Source organism: Anomaloglossus baeobatrachus, chromosome 4 (genome assembly GCF_048569485.1).
Source record: "Anomaloglossus baeobatrachus isolate aAnoBae1 chromosome 4, aAnoBae1.hap1, whole genome shotgun sequence".
Lineage (NCBI taxonomy): Eukaryota > Metazoa > Chordata > Amphibia > Anura > Aromobatidae > Anomaloglossus > Anomaloglossus baeobatrachus.
The window spans coordinates 261,722,129-261,744,324 of record NC_134356.1 but is presented as its reverse complement, the minus strand read 5'-3'; the positions used below and the strand labels follow the sequence as shown (position 1 = coordinate 261,744,324).

General features: G+C 45.9%; 1 protein-coding gene across 3 annotated transcripts in view; it reads left to right on the top strand.

The window, feature by feature from the left end:
• Window positions 1-22,196, top strand: part of EEA1 (early endosome antigen 1) — a 302,741-nt gene that overhangs the window by 126,027 nt on the left and 154,518 nt on the right. For all 3 annotated transcript variants that reach the window (XM_075344800.1, XM_075344799.1, XM_075344801.1), the window contains 2 exons: window positions 17,853-17,969; window positions 21,262-21,600. In XM_075344800.1, the coding sequence (XP_075200915.1) occupies window positions 17,853-17,969; window positions 21,262-21,600 (456 nt within the window). The remainder of the gene's footprint in view (window positions 1-17,852; window positions 17,970-21,261; window positions 21,601-22,196) is intronic.

The window sequence follows — 22,196 nt, the reverse complement described above, 5'->3', positions numbered from 1 at the left end:
GACTGCTTTTGGACGTCCCAATTGTCTGGGTCTCCCAATGGAGCGACAAAGAAGAAGGGAATTTTGTTTACTTACCGTAAATTCCTTTTCTTCTAGCTCCAATTGGGAGACCCAGCACCCGCCCCTGTTCCCTTCGGGCTGTTGTTCTTTGTGTACACATGTTGTTCATGTTGAATGGTTTCAGTTCTCCGATATTCCTTCGGATTGAATTTACTTTAAACCAATTTATAATTTTTTCCTCCTTCTTGCTTTTGCACCAAAACTGAGGAGCCCGTGATGCACGGGGGGGTGTATAGGCAGAAGGGGAGGGGCTTTACACTTTTAGTGTAATACTTTGTGTGGCCTCCGGAGGCATGAGCTATACACCCAATTGTCTGGGTCTCCCAATTGGAGCTAGAAGAAAAGGAATTTACGGTAAGTAAACAAAATTCCCTTCTTTTGGTTTCCATAAATTGTGCGCAAAATGCAATAACAGACGATTTAAATATAGCATCTGCGCAAAAATGGTAGCGTTAAAAAAAGTCTGCTCCATACATAAAAAATAAGCCGTCACTGATCCATAGATCCCAAAAAAATGAAAACGCTACAGATTGTGGAAAATGGCACAAAACGTACAACACTTTTTCGGACAAACTTCTGATTTTTTTTTTAACCCCTTAGATAAAAGTAAACCCATACATGTTTGGTGTCTATGAACTCGCACTTTTTGTAAGAAAAGACCTCGCCTCACCTAGTGTAGGTGCTCTAGAGAAAAACAGTCAGTAAATTTGAAATAACTCCGGCACACTACTGATTTCCCATAAGAATCAAGGAGACATGGTAAATTGAAAAAAATCTTTTTTCTTTTATTTTGCTCGTGAAAAGTGAAGAAAGTGCTTTACATGCGTCCGCCGACGTTTCGGCCAATAGGCCTTCCTCAGGTCGGACCAAACTGTGTATATACAATAGTGAAAACACAAAACAAAATAAAAAGACATTACTCAATATAGGTAATACAGGATGTGTAGTTTACAAAGGTATACATAAGTTGGTACATAATACGATATAATGAGTCAATTAAGGAGACCATGATATAGTGTCAGAATTACTAGTCACTATACAAAGAATATATCATGTTTAAATTGAAGTCATATGAGTGCAAGCGTATATATACACACATTGATATATGGTAGGGTACAAATAATCAAGGGGAAGCCATGATATAGTATCGGAGATGGTGATCACCATACAGGGATTATGTCATAATTAGGGTGTAACCTCACCTAAGAGTTAATATAGGTGAATAGAGGTCAAGTTGATATTGAAGTAGTCCTATGATAGGTACGTGTCTGGAGTGAGTGGTGGTACCGACGACGTTGATGGTGAAACTGTATTATGCTATAATTATGCTATACCAAGGGGGTGAGAATGATCAGGGATCGCTCACCTGGAGAGCAGCAGAAGAAGCAAATAAAAGTAGATGTATAAACCTGTAACGTAAAAGGAATAATTGATAAGAGTGCGTAGAGGAAAAGAAGAGGGAGGAATATGTAGTTGGAATAATCATACCGTATGTTAGAACAGTGGGATGAGCACTGCGTACACAGGAGAATTTATGTGATTCTACTGAGGGTAGTGGCACACTCTGCGAACAAAGATATTACATAAGGGTCTATTATACAATATAATGTGTAATCGCAGGGTGATGAGGGTTCTGACATATATAGTAAGGATACCTCTCGTCAATCGAGAATCTTGGGTATAATGGTCCTCTGGTGGCTGTAGTGTGACTACCAGAACCTAGGTGTAGGAGGTCAACCGGTCTCGTTGACCATGTCCAGAAACCTATGTGTACAGACGAATAGAATCACACAAGGGAATCATAGAGGAAAAGTAAAGGTGGGAGCAGAGGAGTTATCTAATCAATCACCTGTGTTGGGGTAAACTTTCAGTACTCTTTGATATACAGAGATAATTACGTTTGCATATTCTACGTATATTACCATTACTTTTAGGTGCTAGGGAATCATGTCATTCCAGGACGGCTGTGCCTGTGTAATATACCAGGTTAAAGAGAAGAAAGAGAGTGTCAAACAAAGTGCCAGATGAAAAGGGGGGAAAAGAAGATGTAAATGCAACAAATGCCATACCTCCAGAAATAATTCTGAGATAGAGACTGGTGGATTAATATGGTTAATGGGTATGTAAAAACCTGACCCAGGTAGAGGCCTGCACAAAAAAAATAACAGGGAATCCAGGCAACTACTCCCTTCAAATACACCCTTTTCCCACACGTGCCGCACCACACAGGACGAGCGGTCCACCTCCCCAGCACCTCTGATACCCGGTAAGTGGCTCACCTGGACAGCAACAGATCTCCCCCCCCTTTTTACATTGATCTAATCTCTGTACCTTCCTCCTCCAGTCGGTAGTTGCCTGGATTCCCCCTATCTCCTTGGACCGTTTCCCATACATAGGCCATCGGAACCATAGGTATACATTCCCCTTTGCTTGCTATCTACACATTCCCGTTGACATCACACATATCCCATAACTGTTATTTTTTTGTGCAGGCCTCTACCTGGGTCAGGTTTTTACATACCCATTAACCATATTAATCCACCAGTCTCTATCTCAGAATTATTTCTGGAGGTATGGCATTTGTTGCATTTACATCTTCTTTTCCCCCCTTTTCATCTGGCACTTTGTTTGACACTCTCTTTCTTCTCTTTAACCTGGTATATTACACAGGCACAGCCGTCCTGGAATGACATGATTCCCTAGCACCTAAAAGTAATGGTAATATACGTAGAATATGCAAACGTAATTATCTCTGTATATCAAAGAGTACTGAAAGTTTACCCCAACACAGGTGATTGATTAGATAACTCCTCTGCTCCCACCTTTACTTTTCCTCTATGATTCCCTTGTGTGATTCTATTCGTCTGTACACATAGGTTTCTGGACATGGTCAACGAGACCGGTTGACCTCCTACACCTAGGTTCTGGTAGTCACACTACAGCCACCAGAGGACCATTATACCCAAGATTCTCGATTGACGAGAGGTATCCTTACTATATATGTCAGAACCCTCATCACCCTGCGATTACACATTATATTGTATAATAGACCCTTATGTAATATCTTTGTTCGCAGAGTGTGCCACTACCCTCAGTAGAATCACATAAATTCTCCTGTGTACGCAGTGCTCATCCCACTGTTCTAACATACGGTATGATTATTCCAACTACATATTCCTCCCTCTTCTTTTCCTCTACGCACTCTTATCAATTATTCCTTTTACGTTACAGGTTTATACATCTACTTTTATTTGCTTCTTCTTCTGCTGCTCTCCAGGTGAGCGATCCCTGATCATTCTCACCCCCTTGGTATAGCATAATTATAGCATAATACAGTTTCACCATCAACGTCGTCGGTACCACCACTCACTCCAGACACGTACCTATCATAGGACTACTTCAATATCAACTTGACCTCTATTCACCTATATTAACTCTTAGGTGAGGTTACACCCTAATTATGACATAATCCCTGTATGGTGATCACCATCTCCGATACTATATCATGGCTTCCCCTTGATTATTTGTACCCTACCATATATCAATGTGTGTATATATACCCTTGCACTCATATGACTTCAATTTAAACATGATATATTCTTTGTATAGTGACTAGTAATTCTGACACTATATCATGGTCTCCTTAATTGACTCATTATATCGTATTATGTACCAACTTATGTATACCTTTGTAAACTACACATCCTGTATTACCTATATTGAGTAATGTCTTTTTATTTTGTTTTGTGTTTTCACTATTGTATATACACAGTTTGGTCCGACCTGAGGAAGGCCTATTGGCCGAAACGTCGGCGGACGCATGTAAAGCACTTTCTTCACTTTTCACGAGCAAAATAAAAGAAAAAAGATTTTTTTCAATTTACCATGTCTCCTTGATTCTTATGGGAAATCAGTAGTGTGCCGGAGTTATTTCAAATTATGAACTCGCACTGACCTCAGGCATCACAACAACACATCGGTTTTACCATATAGTGAACACTGTGGGAAAAAAAAAAAATCTTAAACAATAGTGCAATCGCACTTTTTTTTTTTTTTGCAATTTTTCTGCATTATGAATTTTTTTGTAGTTTTCCAGTACACTATATGGGTTAACTTATAGTTTCATTTAAAAGTACAACTTGTCCCGCAAAAATTGTATTGACTGAAAAATAGAAAAGTTATGTGTCTCGGAAAAAGAATGGCAAAAAAACCCCCGGAAAGAGCAAAATCGGCTGGTCGTGAAGGTGATCTGCTCACTAAACAGTGATTTTATCAAAACTACATTGAGCAGCTCAGTAAGTGATACATCAGTGGAATCAGGGTCTCTGTCTCTACATTATGCTGCTCTCAGATTAGGTGGCAAAAACTTGGTGACAGATTCCCTTTAAGCCCTTCTATCGCTTATCCTTTTTTTTTTTATCCCAGGTTTGCCTGATCTCTCCCTTCCTGTAGTCATCCTGCCACTTGGTTTCCTATAGCACATTAGCAGTGTTAATTCAAGCAGTGAACTAGGGGAAAGAGTCTGGAGCAACACCAGCACAGTACACATCCCCTGCTCTTCAGAGAACTGCAGGTAGTGCTAATAGGGGAGGCTTAAGGCCGCTTTACATGCTACGACATCGCTCAAGCGATCTCGTTGGGGTCACGGAATTTGTGACGCTCATCCGGCCGCTTTAGCGATGTTGTTGTGTGTGACACCTATTAGCGATTTTGAATCGTCGCAAAAACTTTCAAAATCGCTAATCGGTGACATTCCCCCTTATTCCCAATTATTGTTGCAGCTGCAGGTACGATGTAGTACGTCGTTCCTGCGGCAGCACACATCGCTATGTGTGACACCGCAGGAACGAGGAACCTCACCTTACTTCCGGCCGCCGGCAATGTGGAAGGAAAGAGGTGGGCGGAATGTTACGTCCCGCTCATCTCCGCCCCTCTGCTTCTATTGGGCGGCCTCTTAGTGACGTCACTGTGACGCTGAACGAACCGCCTCCTTAGAAAGGAGGCGGTTCGCCGGTCACAGCGACGTCGCTAGGCAGGTAAGTATATGTGACGGGTCTGAGCGATGTTGTGCGCCACGGGCAGCGATTTGCCCGTGTCGCACAACCGATGGGGGCGGGTAAGCACGCTAGCGATCTCGGTAACGATATCGCAGCGTGTAAAGCGGCCTTTAAAAAGTGGCAGAGTAGCACAAGTAACTTGTCTTATAGAATTGTACTTTCTTTTTTTTGCTATCTCAAGCATATAACAGCTGCGCTTTATAGCAGGGGTCTCAAACTCGGCTGGGTGTATGGGCCACACAGGAAAAAAATAATTTGGGGGTCCGCATTCTTTGCGGGACAAAGTGACATTTTTATTGGTACCATATATATTTTTTTACACACCTTTTGGATCACTGAACATTTTTCACTTATTATATTATAACAAATGTGCACATTCTTTGGTTAAATATAAAAAAAAAGTCATGCCTTATTTTGTTGTTTTTTTTTTACATTTTATCCCTTTCTTGTAACTAATAGTGTTACAATTATCACTATATAGAAATTTTGGCCAACATCTTTTAGTAATGTTCCCCATCCTATAGTAATGTGCCCACCTTGTCCCCATCCTATAGTAATGACCCCAGCCTTGTCCCTATTCTAATGTCCCCATCCATTAGTATTATGGCCATCCTTGTAATGTCCCCATCTTTTAGTAATGTGCCCACCTTGTCCCCATTCTATAGTCATGTGCCCACCTTGTCCCTATTCTATAGACATGTGCCCACCTTGTCCCTATTCTATAGTAAGGTGCCCACCTTGTCCCTATTCTATAGACATGTGCCCACCTTGTCCCTATTCTATAGTAAGGTGCCCACCTTGTCCCCATCCTATAGACATGTGCCCACCTTGTCCCCATCCTATAGACATGTGCCCACCTTGTCCCCATCCTATAGACATGTGCCCACCTTGTCCCTATCCTATAGACATGTGCCCACCTTGTCCTTATTCTATAGACATGTGCCCACCTTGTCCCCATCCTATAGACATGTGCCCACCTTGTCCCCATCCTATAGACATGTGCCCACCTTGTCCCCATCCTATAGACATGTGCCCACCTTGTCCCCATCCTATAGACATGTGCCCACCTTGTCCCTATCCTGTAGTCATGTGCCCACCTTGTCCCCATCCTATAGACATGTGCCCACCTTGTCCCCATCCTATAGACATGTGCCCACCTTGTCCCCATCCTATAGACATGTGCCCACCTTGTCCCTATTCTATAGACATGTGCCCACCTTGTCCATATTCTATAGACATGTGCCCACCTTGTCCCTATTCTATAGACATGTGCCCACCTTGTCCCTATTCTATAGACATGTGCCCACCTTGTCCCTATTCTATAGACATGTGCCCACCTTGTCCCTATTCTATAGACATGTGCCCACCTTGTCCTTATTCTATAGACATGTGCCCACCTTGTCCCCATCCTATAGACATGTGCCCACCTTGTCCCTATTCTATAGACATGTGCCCACCTTGTCCCTATTCTATAGACATGTGCCCACCTTGTCCCTATTCTATAGACATGTGCCCACCTTGTCCCTATTCTATAGACATGTGCCCACCTTGTCCCTATTCTATAGACATGTGCCCCCCTTGTCCCCATCCTATAGACATGTGCCCCCTTGTCCCCATCCTATAGACATGTGCCCACCTTGTCCCTATTCTATAGACATGTGCCCACCTTGTCCCTATTCTATAGACATGTGCCCACCTTGTCCCTATTCTATAGACATGTGCCCACCTTGTCCCCATCCTATAGACATGTGCCCACCTTGTCCCTATTCTATAGACATGTGCCCACCTTGTCCCTATTCTATAGACATGTGCCCCCCTTGTCCCTATTCTATAGACATGTGCCCCCCTTGTCCCTATTCTATAGACATGTGCCCACCTTGTCCCCATCCTATAGACATGTGCCCACCTTGTCCCCATTCTATAGACATGTGCCCACCTTGTCCCCATTCTATAGACATGTGCCCACCTTGTCCCTATTCTATAGACATGTGCCCACCTTGTCCCTATTCTATAGTAAGGTGCCCACCTTGTCCCTATTCTATAGACATGTGCCCACCTTGTCCCTATTCTATAGTAAGGTGCCCACCTTGTCCCCATCCTATAGTCATGTGCCCACCTTGTCCCTATCCTATAGTCATGTGCCCACCTTGTCCCTATCCTATAGTCATGTGCCCACCTTGTCCCTATTCTATAGACATGTGCCCACCTTGTCCCTATTGTATAGACATGTGCCCACCTTGTCCCCATCCTATAGACATGTGCCCACCTTGTCCCCATCCTATAGACATGTGCCCACCTTGTCCCCATCCTATAGACATGTGCCCACCTTGTCCCCATCCTATAGACATGTGCCCACCTTGTCCCCATCCTATAGACATGTGCCCACCTTGTCCCCATCCTATAGACATGTGCCCACCTTGTCCCCATCCTATAGACATGTGCCCACCTTGTCCCCATCCTATAGACATGTGCCCACCTTGTCCCCATCCTATAGACATGTGCCCACCTTGTCCCTATTCTATAGACATGTGCCCACCTTGTCCCTATTCTATAGACATGTGCCCACCTTGTCCCTATTCTATAGACATGTGCCCACCTTGTCCCTATTCTATAGACATGTGCCCACCTTGTCCCTATTCTATAGACATGTGCCCACCTTGTCCCTATTCTATAGACATGTGCCCACCTTGTCCTTATTCTATAGACATGTGCCCACCTTGTCCCCATCCTATAGACATGTGCCCACCTTGTCCCCATCCTATAGACATGTGCCCACCTTGTCCCCATCCTATAGTAATGACCCCAGCCTTGTCCCTATTCTAATGTCCCCATCCAATAGTATTATGGCCATCCTTGTAATGTCCCCATCTTTTAGTAATGTGCCCACCTTGTCCCCATCCTATAGACATGTGCCCACCTTGTCCCCATTCTATAGTCATGTGCCCACCTTGTCCCCATTCTATAGTCATGTGCCCACCTTGTCCCCATTCTATAGTCATGTGCCCACCTTGTCCCTATTCTATAGACATGTGCCCACCTTATCACTATTCTATAGTAAGGTGCCCACCTTGTCCCTATTCTATAGACATGTGCCCACCTTGTCCCTATTCTATAGTAAGGTGCCCACCTTGTCCCCATCCTATAGACATGTGCCCACCTTGTCCCCATCCTATAGACATGTGCCCACCTTGTCCCTATCCTATAGTCATGTGCCCACCTTGTCCCTATTCTATAGACATGTGCCCACCTTGTCCCTATTCTATAGACGTGCCCACTTTGTCCTTATTCTATAGACATGTGCCCACCTTGTCCCCATCCTATAGACATGTGCCCACCTTGTCCCCATCCTATAGACATGTGCCCACCTTGTCCCCATCCAATAGACATGTGCCCACCTTGTCCCTATCCTGTAGTCATGTGCCCACCTTGTCCCCATCCTATAGACATGTGCCCACCTTGTCCCCATCCTATAGACATGTGCCCACCTTGTCCCCATCCTATAGACATGTGCCCACCTTGTCCCCATCCTATAGACATGTGCCCACCTTGTCCCCATCCTATAGACATGTGCCCACCTTGTCCCTATTCTATAGACATGTGCCCACCTTGTCCCTATTCTATAGACATGTGCCCACCTTGTCCCTATTCTATAGACATGTGCCCACCTTGTCCCTATTCTATAGACATGTGCCCACCTTGTCCCTATTCTATAGACATGTGCCCACCTTGTCCCTATTCTATAGACATGTGCCCACCTTGTCCTTATTCTATAGACATGTGCCCACCTTGTCCCCATCCTATAGACATGTGCCCACCTTGTCCCCATCCTATAGACATGTGCCCACCTTGTCCCCATCCTATAGTAATGACCCCAGCCTTGTCCCTATTCTAATGTCCCCATCCAATAGTATTATGGCCATCCTTGTAATGTCCCCATCTTTTAGTAATGTGCCCACCTTGTCCCCATCCTATAGACATGTGCCCACCTTGTCCCCATTCTATAGTCATGTGCCCACCTTGTCCCCATTCTATAGTCATGTGCCCACCTTGTCCCCATTCTATAGTCATGTGCCCACCTTGTCCCTATTCTATAGACATGTGCCCACCTTATCACTATTCTATAGTAAGGTGCCCACCTTGTCCCTATTCTATAGACATGTGCCCACCTTGTCCCTATTCTATAGTAAGGTGCCCACCTTGTCCCCATCCTATAGACATGTGCCCACCTTGTCCCCATCCTATAGACATGTGCCCACCTTGTCCCTATCCTATAGTCATGTGCCCACCTTGTCCCTATTCTATAGACATGTGCCCACCTTGTCCCTATTCTATAGACGTGCCCACTTTGTCCTTATTCTATAGACATGTGCCCACCTTGTCCCCATCCTATAGACATGTGCCCACCTTGTCCCCATCCTATAGACATGTGCCCACCTTGTCCCCATCCTATAGACATGTGCCCACCTTGTCCCCATCCAATAGACATGTGCCCACCTTGTCCCTATCCTGTAGTCATGTGCCCACCTTGTCCCCATCCTATAGACATGTGCCCACCTTGTCCCCATCTTATAGACATGTGCCCACCTTGTCCCCATCCTATAGACATGTGCCCACCTTGTCCCTATTCTATAGACATGTGCTCACCTTGTCCCTATTCTATAGACATGTGCCCACCTTGTCCCTATTCTATAGACATGTGCCCACCTTGTCCCTATTCTATAGACATGTGCCCACCTTGTCCCTATTCTATAGACATGTGCCCACCTTGTCCCTATTCTATAGACATGTGCCCACCTTGTCCCTATTCTATAGACGTGCCCACCTTGTCCTTATTCTATAGACATGTGCCCACCTTGTCCCCATCCTATAGACATGTGCCCACCTTGTCCCCATCCTATAGACATGTGCCCACCTTGTCCTCATCCTATAGACATGTGCCCACCTTGTCCCTATCCTATAGTCATGTGCCCACCTTGTCCCTATTGTATAGACATGTGCCCACCTTGTCCCTATTCTATAGACATGTGCCCACCTTGTCCCCATCCTATAGACATGTGCCCACCTTGTCCCCATCCTATAGACATGTGCCCACCTTGTCCTTATTCTATAGACATGTGCCCACCTTGTCCCCATCCTATAGACATGTGCCCACCTTGTCCCCATCCTATAGACATGTGCCCACCTTGTCCCCATCCTATAGACATGTGCCCACCTTGTCCCCATCCTATAGACATGTGCCCACCTTGTCCCTATCCTGTAGTCATGTGCCCACCTTGTCCCCATCCTGTAGTCATGTGCCCACCTTGTCCCCATCCTATAGACATGTGCCCACCTTGTCCCCATCCTATAGACATGTGCCCACCTTGTCCCCATCCTATAGACATGTGCCCACCTTGTCCCTATTCTATAGACATGTGCCCACCTTGTCCATATTCTATAGACATGTGCCCACCTTGTCCCTATTCTAAAGACATGTGCCCACCTTGTCCCTATTCTATAGACATGTGCCCACCTTGTCCCTATTCTATAGACATGTGCCCACCTTGTCCTTATTCTATAGACATGTGCCCACCTTGTCCCCATCCTATAGACATGTGCCCACCTTGTCCCCATCCTATAGACATGTGCCCACCTTGTCCCTATTCTATAGACATGTGCCCACCTTGTCCCTATTCTATAGACATGTGCCCACCTTGTCCATATTCTATAGACATGTGCCCACCTTGTCCCTATTCTATAGACATGTGCCCACCTTGTCCCCATCCTATAGACATGTGCCCACCTTGTCCCCATCCTATAGACATGTGCCCACCTTGTCCCCATCCTATAGACATGTGCCCACCTTGTCCCCATCCTATAGACATGTGCCCACCTTGTCCCCATCCTGTAGTCATGTGCCCACCTTGTCCCCATCCTATAGACATGTGCCCACCTTGTCCCCATCCTATAGACATGTGCCCACCTTGTCCCCATCCTATAGACATGTGCCCACCTTGTCCCTATTCTATAGACATGTGCCCACCTTGTCCATATTCTATAGACATGTGCCCACCTTGTCCCTATTCTATAGACATGTGCCCACCTTGTCCCTATTCTATAGACATGTGCCCACCTTGTCCCTATTCTATAGACATGTGCCCACCTTGTCCTTATTCTATAGACATGTGCCCACCTTGTCCCCATCCTATAGACATGTGCCCACCTTGTCCCCATCCTATAGACATGTGCCCACCTTGTCCCCATCCTATAGACATGTGCCCACCTTGTCCCTATTCTATAGACATGTGCCCACCTTGTCCCTATTCTATAGACATGTGCCCACCTTGTCCTTATTCTATAGACATGTGCCCACCTTGTCCCCATCCTATAGACATGTGCCCACCTTGTCCCCATCCTATAGACATGTGCCCACCTTGTCCCCATCCTATAGACATGTGCCCACCTTGTCCCTATTCTATAGACATGTGCCCACCTTGTCCCTATCTATAGACATGTGCCCACCTTGTCCCTATTCTATAGACATGTGCCCCCCTTGTCCCCATCCTATAGACATGTGCCCCCCTTGTCCCCATCCTATAGACATGTGCCCACCTTGTCCCTATTCTATAGACATGTGCCCACCTTGTCCCTATTCTATAGACATGTGCCCACCTTGTCCCTATTCTATAGACATGTGCCCACCTTGTCCCCATCCTATAGACATGTGCCCACCTTGTCCCTATTCTATAGACATGTGCCCCCCTTGTCCCTATTCTATAGACATGTGCCCACCTTGTCCCCATCCTATAGACATGTGCCCACCTTGTCCCCATTCTATAGTCATGTGCCCACCTTGTCCCCATTCTATAGACATGTGCCCACCTTGTCCCTATTCTAAAGTAAGGTGCCCACCTTGTCCCTATTCTATAGACATGTGCCCACCTTGTCCCTATTCTATAGTAAGGTGCCCACCTTGTCCCCATCCTATAGACATGTGCCCACCTTGTCCTCATCCTATAGACATGTGCCCACCTTGTCCCTATCCTATAGTCATGTGCCCACCTTGTCCCTATCCTATAGTCATGTGCCCACCTTGTCCCTATCCTATAGTCATGTGCCCACCTTGTCCCTATTCTATAGACATGTGCCCACCTTGTCCCTATTCTATAGACGTGCCCACTTTGTCCTTATTCTATAGACATGTGCCCACCTTGTCCCCATCCTATAGACATGTGCCCACCTTGTCCCCATCCTATAGACATGTGCCCACCTTGTCCCTATCCTGTAGTCATGTGCCCACCTTGTCCCCATCCTATAGACATGTGCCCACCTTGTCCCCATCTTATAGACATGTGCCCACCTTGTCCCCATCTTATAGACATGTGCCCACCTTGTCCCCATCCTATAGACATGTGCCCACCTTGTCCCTATTCTATAGACATGTGCTCACCTTGTCCCTATTCTATAGACATGTGCCCACCTTGTCCCTATTCTATAGACATGTGCCCACCTTGTCCCTATTCTATAGACATGTGCCCACCTTGTCCCCATCCTATAGACATGTGCCCACCTTGTCCCCATCCTATAGACATGTGCCCACCTTGTCCCCATCCTATAGACATGTGCCCACCTTGTCCCCATCCTATAGTAATGACCCCAGCCTTGTCCCTATTCTAATGTCCCCATCCAATAGTATTATGGCCATCCTTGTAATGTCCCCATCTTTTAGTAATGTGCCCACCTTGTCCCCATCCTATAGACATGTGCCCACCTTGTCCCCATTCTATAGTCATGTGCCCACCTTGTCCCCATTCTATAGTCATGTGCCCACCTTGTCCCTACTCTATAGACATGTGCCCACCTTATCACTATTCTATAGTAAGGTGCCCACCTTGTCCCTATTCTATAGACATGTGCCCACCTTGTCCCTATTCTATAGTAAGGTGCCCACCTTGTCCCCATCCTATAGACATGTGCCCACCTTGTCCTCATCCTATAGACATGTGCCCACCTTGTCCCCATCCTATAGACATGTGCCCACCTTGTCCCCATCCTATAGACATGTGCCCACCTTGTCCCTATTCTATAGACATGTGCACACCTTGTCCCTATTCTATAGACATGTGCCCACCTTGTCCCTATTCTATAGACATGTGCCCACCTTGTCCCTATTCTATAGACATGTGCCCACCTTGTCCCTATTCTATAGACATGTGCCCACCTTGTCCCTATCCTATAGACATGTGCCCCCCTTGTCCCCATCCTATAGACATGTGCCCCCCTTGTCCCCATCCTATAGACATGTGCCCACCTTGTCCCTATTCTATAGACATGTGCCCACCTTGTCCCTATTCTATAGACATGTGCCCACCTTGTCCCTATTCTATAGACGTGCCCACCTTGTCCTTATTCTATAGACATGTGCCCACCTTGTCCCCATCCTATAGACATGTGCCCACCTTGTCCCCATCCTATAGTAATGACCCCAGCCTTGTCCCTGTTCTAATGTCCCCATCCAATAGTATTATGGCCATCCTTGTAATGTCCCCATCTTTTAGTAATGTGCCCACCTTGTCCCCATCCTATAGACATGTGCCCACCTTGTCCCCATTCTATAGTCATGTGCCCACCTTGTCCCCATTCTATAGACATGTGCCCACCTTGTCCCTATTCTATAGACATGTGCCCACCTTGTCCCTATTCTATAGTAAGGTGCCCACCTTGTCCCTATTCTATAGACATGTGCCCACCTTGTCCCTATTCTATAGTAAGGTGCCCACCTTGTCCCCATCCTATAGACATGTGCCCACCTTGTCCCCATCCTATAGACATGTGCCCACCTTGTCCCCATCCTATAGTAATGTGCCCACCTTGTCCCTATCCTATAGTCATGTGCCCACCTTGTCCCTATTCTATAGACATGTGCCCACCTTGTCCCTATTCTATAGACATGTGCCCACCTTGTCCCTATTCTATAGACGTGCCCACCTTGTCCTTATTCTATAGACATGTGCCCACCTTGTCCCCATCCTATAGACATGTGCCCACCTTGTCCCCATCCTATAGACATGTGCCCACCTTGTCCCCATCCTATAGACATGTGCCCACCTTGTCCCCATCCTATAGACATGTGCCCACCTTGTCCCCATCCTATAGACATGTGCCCACCTTGTCCCTATTCTATAGACATGTGCCCACTTTGTCCCTATTCTATAGACATGTGCCCACTTTGTCCCTATTCTATAGACATGTGCCCACCTTGTCCCTATTCTATAGACATGTGCCCACCTTGTCCCTATTCTATAGACATGTGCCCACCTTGTCCCTATTCTATAGACATGTGCCCACCTTGTCCCTATTCTATAGACATGTGCCCACCTTGTCCCTATTCTATAGACATGTGCCCACCTTGTCCCTATTCTATAGACATGTGCCCACCTTGTCCCCATCCTATAGACATGTGCCCACCTTGTCCCCATCCTATAGACATGTGCCCACCTTGTCCCCATCCTATAGACATGTGCCCACCTTGTCCCCATCCTATAGACATGTGCCCACCTTGTCCCTATTCTATAGACATGTGCCCACCTTGTCCCTATTCTATAGACATGTGCCCACCTTGTCCCTATTCTATAGACATGTGCCCACCTTGTCCCTATTCTATAGACATGTGCCCACCTTGTCCCTATTCTATAGACATGTGCCCACCTTGTCCCTATTCTATAGACGTGCCCACCTTGTCCCTATTCTATAGACGTGCCCGCCTTGTCCTTATTCTATAGACATGTGCCCACCTTGTCCCCATCCTATAGACATGTGCCCACCTTGTCCCCATCCTATAGACATGTGCCCACCTTGTCCCTATTCTATAGACATGTGCCCACCTTGTCCCTATTCTATAGACATGTGCCCACCTTGTCCCTATTCTATAGACATGTGCCCACCTTGTCCCCATCCTATAGACATGTGCCCACCTTGTCCCTATTCTATAGACATGTGCCCACCTTGTCCCCATTCTATAGACATGTTCCCACCTTGTCCCCATCATATAGACATGTTCCCACCTTGTCCCCATCCTATAGACATGTGCCCACCTTGTCCCCATCCTATAGACATGTGCCCACCTTGTCCCTATTCTATAGACGTGCCCACCTTGTCCCTATTCTATAGACATGTGCCCCCCTTGTCCCTATTCTATAGTAATGTCCCCATCCTGTAGTAATGGGGGGGTAGTGGCGGCAGCGGGTGAAAGGTGATAATTTACCGATCGTTCTCGGCTTCCACCCACAGATTCCTGAGTGAAGCTGAGGGGGCTGTCTCTGGCCCCAGATCCACAGTGATTGGACAGATCAGTCACAAGGCCGGTCTCTCCAATCAGAGCTGGGGGCGGGTGAAACTGAGGTCGCACAGCTCCAGCCAATGATCGGTGCTACAGCTGCACTGATCATGGCTGGATTTCAATGTTACAGCCATTTTCAATGGCTGGAACATTACAGTGGCTGTGATTGGCTGACGAACGCCTCACAGCCTCCGTAGGTCCGGGGAGGAGACACCACCGCTCCTGAGGTCCCCTCCTCCCCGAATCTAAGGTATTTGCTATTGGCAATGCAAACGGCGATCGCAGCCACCGGGGCCGCGATTTCGCCATGACGTACTGGGTATGTCATGGGTCCTTAAGTACCAGGGAGCCATGATGTACCCAGTACGTCATAGGTCGCTAAGGGGTTAATGTGCTGTCCTTCACATACACAAAAAATAAAAAACCACCATTCTTCTCACCTGTCCCGCGTTCCCTCGGCTCCTCATCTCTGCTTCTTGCTGTCTGCAGGCCGTGCCCCGGTGACTATCGCGGCTGGTGCAGGGACCGCAGCCACTGGCAGCGATTTTATGTCAGATGAATGTTTTGCCGGCACTGCGCGCGCACAGTCCTTGCTTCTGAGGGCGCACACCAGCAAAACACATTTAACAAAGTGCAGACAGTGGCTGCGGCCCCTGCACCGGCCGCGATAGTGACAGGGGCCCGAGCCTGGGGGCTGCACGAAGCAGCCTGACGGGCCGCGTGTTTGAGACCCCTGCTTTATAGCATACTGCTTGCTGCAACTTATTATAAATCAGAAGTATATATACATATATGAATTTTTGATTTATTTGGGCCATCTTGTTTACATTTCTGTCTTCAGTAATATATTTAGGAGAACACAAACCAGAGCAATGAGGAAGGGCTGCTCCAGAAGCTTCTCTACCTCTGTGTCAGTATGCTGTGATTATTCTACCTAGAGTGGAGCAAGTACCTAACTATTCGTACTTACTATACTCAGAACAAATACTGTCCATTATAAAAACTCGCAAATTAACGAGTAACCCGAATGCCATACTATTCATGCGAGTAGCATTGCGAGTTTTCCCCACTGACTTGCATTGCACATTCTATTCGGAATGAATACACAAGAATTAGACAGTATTCATTATGAATATAGCGAGTACGAATAGTTACAGTTGATACTTGCTGAACTCTAATCCTCTCATCTTAGTGCCTCAGATAATGTGTGACACTGGATGGAGTTTACAATGGGGAGACTACGCCAGGATGAACCTTTACATTAGAGAAGACAGTCCAAAATCTGGATTTCTAATGCTGTGGATGCACATCTATATCTGGCCATGAAAGGAGATTTCTACTGTAATAAGGCCTAAGACAGACGGCAAGAAAAACGGTGCGAGTGGAGTGCGATAAAACATCGCATTCCGCTCGGACCAATGTTAGCCTGTGTGTCAGCACCCATGAGCGATTATTTTCTCAGCCCTAATTGGACCGAGAAAACAATTGCTGCATGCTGCAGGTGCAATGCGAGTTTCTTTCTCTCGCACCCATTTAAGTGTATAGGGCGAGAGAAAAATTGCACTGCACTCGCGGTACACCGGTGTACCGCGAGTGCAGGGTGAGAATGGCAATAGCCGGCAACAGAGGAGAGAGTGAGATAAATCCCTCCATCCCCTCCTCAGTGCCTGCCTGCCCCTCCTCAGCGCCTGCCCACCCCTCCTCAGTGCTGGCCCACTCCCCCGCAGCTGAGGTCCGCTCGCACGGTCGGACCTCAGTCGCAGGGACACTCGCATGCCATGATGATGGGATAGGCACAGTGCTACAGGGATGAGCACAGTGCTACAGGGATGGGCACAGTGCTGCAGGGATGGGCACAGTGCTGCAGGGATGGGCACTGTGCTGCAGGGATGGGCACTGTGCTGCAGGGATGGGCACTGTGCTGCAGGGATGGGCACTGTGCTGCAGGGATGGGCACTGTGCTGCAGGGATGGGCACTGTGCTGCAGGGATGGGCACTGTGCTGCAGGGATGGGCACTGTGCTGCAGGGCACAAGGGTGGGCGCATTAGGATGGGCCCATTAGTACAAGACACAAGAAAGAGAGAAAAAAATGTTTTTACCATTAAAAATGCTTTTTTACATATAAACGTAACAAAATAGAGCAGGTTTGTTTTAATAAACAAGCAAAAAATGTTCACAAAAAGTGATCCAGAGATGTATAGAAGAAAATACATGGAATCCCTAAAATGTCACTTGGCACTGCAAAGAATGAGGCCAGCCATATAATTTTTTTTTCTATGTGCGGCCCATACACCCAGCCCGGTTTGAGACCCCTGATATAGTAGACCTGACAGATGCACTTTAATGATCTAATGTTCCATCATTGTCTTACTAGAATTATCTGTTAAGTGTAGTCTTGTTGTTTCTTTTTATTTAGGCCACTATTAACCAATTAAAAACAGAGCTTGAAAAAGGACCCCAGGAAGTTGCGGTGTATGTGCAAGAACTACAGCAGCTCAAAAGTTCCTTGACTGAGCTGTCACAGAAAAACGAGGTATGTGTCATGGCCCCAACGCTTATATGGAAACACTGTAAAAATCTATGGCATGTTTTTATGGTGATTCGACTCTGACCTGCCCTTTATATGCACAGACTGCCAATTCTACAAAAAAGAAATAACACCATATTTCTTATGTACAGCAAAGAATATGTAATATGCAAAACAACAAACAAATGGATTGAAAAAATGCATAAAGAAATATACACTACAAAAACATTATGAAAACAGATCCTGTGTAAACATGACATCACTATGACTAGTTTGTTGAGAAGGCGGCATTTTGTGGGATATAGATAGATAAATAGATTCATATAGATTTATTAGTAAATCCCCGTATATAGATAGCTTCAGAGCCTCAACTCATATCTCAAGTGTTCCTAGAAGTAATGTATGGGTATATATCACAATATCAGCATGTGTATGATGTGCAGCTTACCCATAGTGATGTCCTCCACACCGCCCGACGCGCATTTCGCTATAATGCTTTCTCAAGGGATATGTGTACACATACGCTATGATTGTTCCTCCTCAAAAATGTTTTTCTTCCGTGACTGTAATGTGGTATATATTTACCGAATGTCTTTTAACATGTTAATAACGTGTTTTTTTTTTGTTTTTTTTATTTACTACACATCATATTCGTTTTGGTGGTTTTTATAGTTGAAAATAATTCACCGAAAAGGACATAAATTCAAAGGAAAAAAATAAAAAAAACAGAAATAAGCCACTAGCCAACTCAGGTCAAAATGGCAAATGCACTCGCAGGATGCAGCACACAGGACTTTTACATTTTTATTTCACTGTACATCATTTTTATTACACAATTTTTCACAGGATGCAGCCGGGCCCTTTTGGGGTGTCTGTCATGTGTGCTAGTGCACTTATATAGTGCTGAGTAGTCCGCCTGATCTAATAGAAGGGCATCATCAATAGGCTGTGAGCCAGACAGCATTGCACTTATCTGTGTGACTGGTGCCCTATGTAAAACCTCATTAATGTGCATGTTTAATAACAGCAGCCACCCCCTCCATGAGTTGGTAGGTTGAGAGTGGCTGTCTCATCGGTATTCTGCACCTGTGTTACTCCCACCTTTATCATAGGGGGCCGGCTGCGTCCTGCGAATGCATTTGCCATTTTGACCTCAGTTGGCTGGTGGCTTTTTTTCTGGTGAGTTTTTTTTTTATATTTGGTCTTTATAGTTGCTCTATTTTTGCCCTCTTTTAATCCACAGAAGATTTGTGCTTAGTTCTCCAAGATGTTTGGAATAGCTTCAATGCTGAATTCCTTAAATAAATAAATTGTGCAATTGTATCTAGAAGAATTAATGCTTTGATGCTGTTTTGAAGACATTCTATTTAGATTTCATTTATTTTTTTTATTTTATTAATAAAATGCAAACTATTAATACTGCTATTTTGAAAGCATTCTGACTTTGCAGTATTTTTTCACAACTGCCTAAAACGTTTGCACACTACAGTACATGTAAAGAATCTTGAAAGATGCTTGAACATCTAAACTTTTTAGAATTGATTGGTCTCTGCAATGTTCTGAATTTTTGTTATGTATTCCATTATCTTACTTTGCTCCCTTCTCTTTCAAACACCATGCTGAAAGTGTTTTTGTAACTACTTTGTTCATGGCCTTTCAGAAACTGCTTTGACCTGCTGCACTAGCAAGAATCCATGCTTGACTACTATTTACAAACATTCTCTCTGTGAGAGCTCTTCTAAGGCCCTGTGCGCACTAGAAAAAGGAATTTTCTTAAGAAAATTCCGGAGGCTCAGTAAGATTTCCGCACCTGCGGGAAAATACTGCACCGAATCCGCATCCAAATCCGCATGCGGTTTGTTGCGTTTTGCTGCGGATTTGGTGCGGAAATGCCGCAGCCAGCGTCGGACTGCCTACTGGAGGAATCTCCAGTAATACCAGGCCTGGCCGCAGTTACCTGCACTGAACTCCGGAGCTGTTACCTGAGCTCCAGAGTGCAGCCTAGACTAAACTGCGAGCGCCGAGTGATTGATTCCCCGGCGATTGCCGTTTAGTTCAGGCCAGGCTGATCTCCGGAGCTCAAGTGACAGCTCCGGAGTGCAAACCCGGCCTCTCTACAGCTGTCACCTGAGCTTCAGAGATCAGCCTAGCCTGAACTAAACTGCAATCGCCGGGGAAACAATCACTCGGCGCTCGCAGTTTAGTCTATGCTGCACTCCGGAGCTCAGGTGACCGCTCCGGAGTTCAGTGCAGGTAACCGCGGCCAGGACTGGTATTACTGGAGATTACTCCAGTAGCAAGTCCTGTAGCTACCTGCGGAAAAGAATTGACATGCAGTTGTTTTTGCTGCGGGAATCCCGAAGCAAAACATGCAGCTGCCAAAATCCGCCTAGTGCGCACAGCTTTTTTTTTCCCATAGTATTTGCTGGTGAATCACTGCAGAGATGTTATGAACATTTTCTGCAGCGAAACATGCAACGAATCCGTGGGTAATCCGTGGGAAATTCCATCTAGTGCGCACAAGGTCCAAGGCTGGGGCCACACGGGGCACTAGTGCGATGCTCGCATGACACTCTGCTAGCGCTGACAGCACAGCAGGAGCCGAGTGTCATGCTAGTATCCAGGCGACTGAGGTCCAACTGTGCGAGCGGACCTCCGCTGTGGGGGGCGGGTCGGCATTTAGGAGGGGAGGGAGGGATTTCTCTCCCTCTCTCCTCCGTAGCCGGCTATTGTGATTCTTGCTCTGCATATGTGGTACACCAGGATACCTCAAGTGCAGTGCGTTTTTTTTTCTCTTTCTTTCTCGCCCCATTCACTTGTATGGGTGCGAGAGAAAAGATTCTCAAACTACACCCGCAGCATGCTGCGATTTGTTTTCTCGGATAAGGGCTGAGAAAATAATCGCTCATGTGCGCTGACACACAGGCTAGAATTGGTCCGAGTGGAATGTGATGTTTTACCGCACTCCACTTGCACCGATTTTCTCGCCGTGTGGCTTAGGCCTAATCCTTCCCCTCATTCTCAGTGGGAGTTTTTGTAAATAGTGGTTAAATACCACTTCTTGTTGGAGCAGCAGTTAAACGCCAATTCCAAAAGGGCATTAACCAGGCAGCTAAAATAGCACATTCAACTTGGTGCTTGAGAAGGAACAAAGCAAAATGTAGATTACAAAGACAAGAAAAGTTTTTGGTTAATCTTTAAGCTCATAGCTTCAAAATTGATAGAAGTTGGAATGATCTGGATACTATGGTAGAATAAGAAACGTTAATAATTTGTCCTTGGATTTTAAATTTTGTAGACCTTGGTGGAGAAACTCCTAAAGAAGGAACTTGAATTCACCCAGTTGGAAGAAAAACAAAATGATGAGATTATGTCCAGAAAGAACCTGCAAGTTAATCTCAATCATAAAGACGTAGAGTGCCAACAGCTCCAGGTACGGCTGTCTGCCAGTGAAGCGCTGCAGCAGACCCTGAAAACGGAAGTGGCCGAGAAAGGAGAAGCCAATCAGAAACTGAAAGAAGAGCTATCTGAGGTAGAGATTAAACACCAGAATCTCAAGTCTGAATTTAAACAGCTTCAGCAACAGCGGGAAGAGAAGGAGCAGCATGGTCTACAGCAGCAGAGCGAGATAAACCAGGTGACACATTCATGCATTCTGTCTGCCTACAACAGCCAGGGTTTATTTTCCACTGGTATTAAACAATGTATTGCCATTTAATCCAGACATCTGAGGGACGTTTTTGATGTTGGGTAGATTTCATAGATACCATTATGCATTAGTGTTTCTCAGAATGGATCCTGGGGTGCCTTCTAAAGGTGCATTGCTGCTTCTATTCTGACTCTTTGACATCAAGTCAAAGTGGCCAGACACTTTACAAGGCAATCTGCTAAAGGCTATTCCTTCTATCACCCATTACCCATGAACACACCGGTCAGCCAGGCATTAATGTGTTCTCAAATGGGAAGAAATGGAATAAGCCACTGTTAATGCCAGCTATTGTCATGATATAAAAAAATCATCACGAGAACCATAATTTCAGAACTTTTTCTACCTTTAAAGAGGTTGTCCAGGCTTGGTGTTGAAGTCTTCAATCACTCTGTGTGACTGCAGACTTGCGAATCCTCACAGCGTGCAGTATGTGTGCAGTCAAGATTATCCAGTGCCACACCTTTAGCGGGTACTGGACATATAACCCCTGGAGCGGGTACTCGAGCATGCTCCAAACAGGTTTG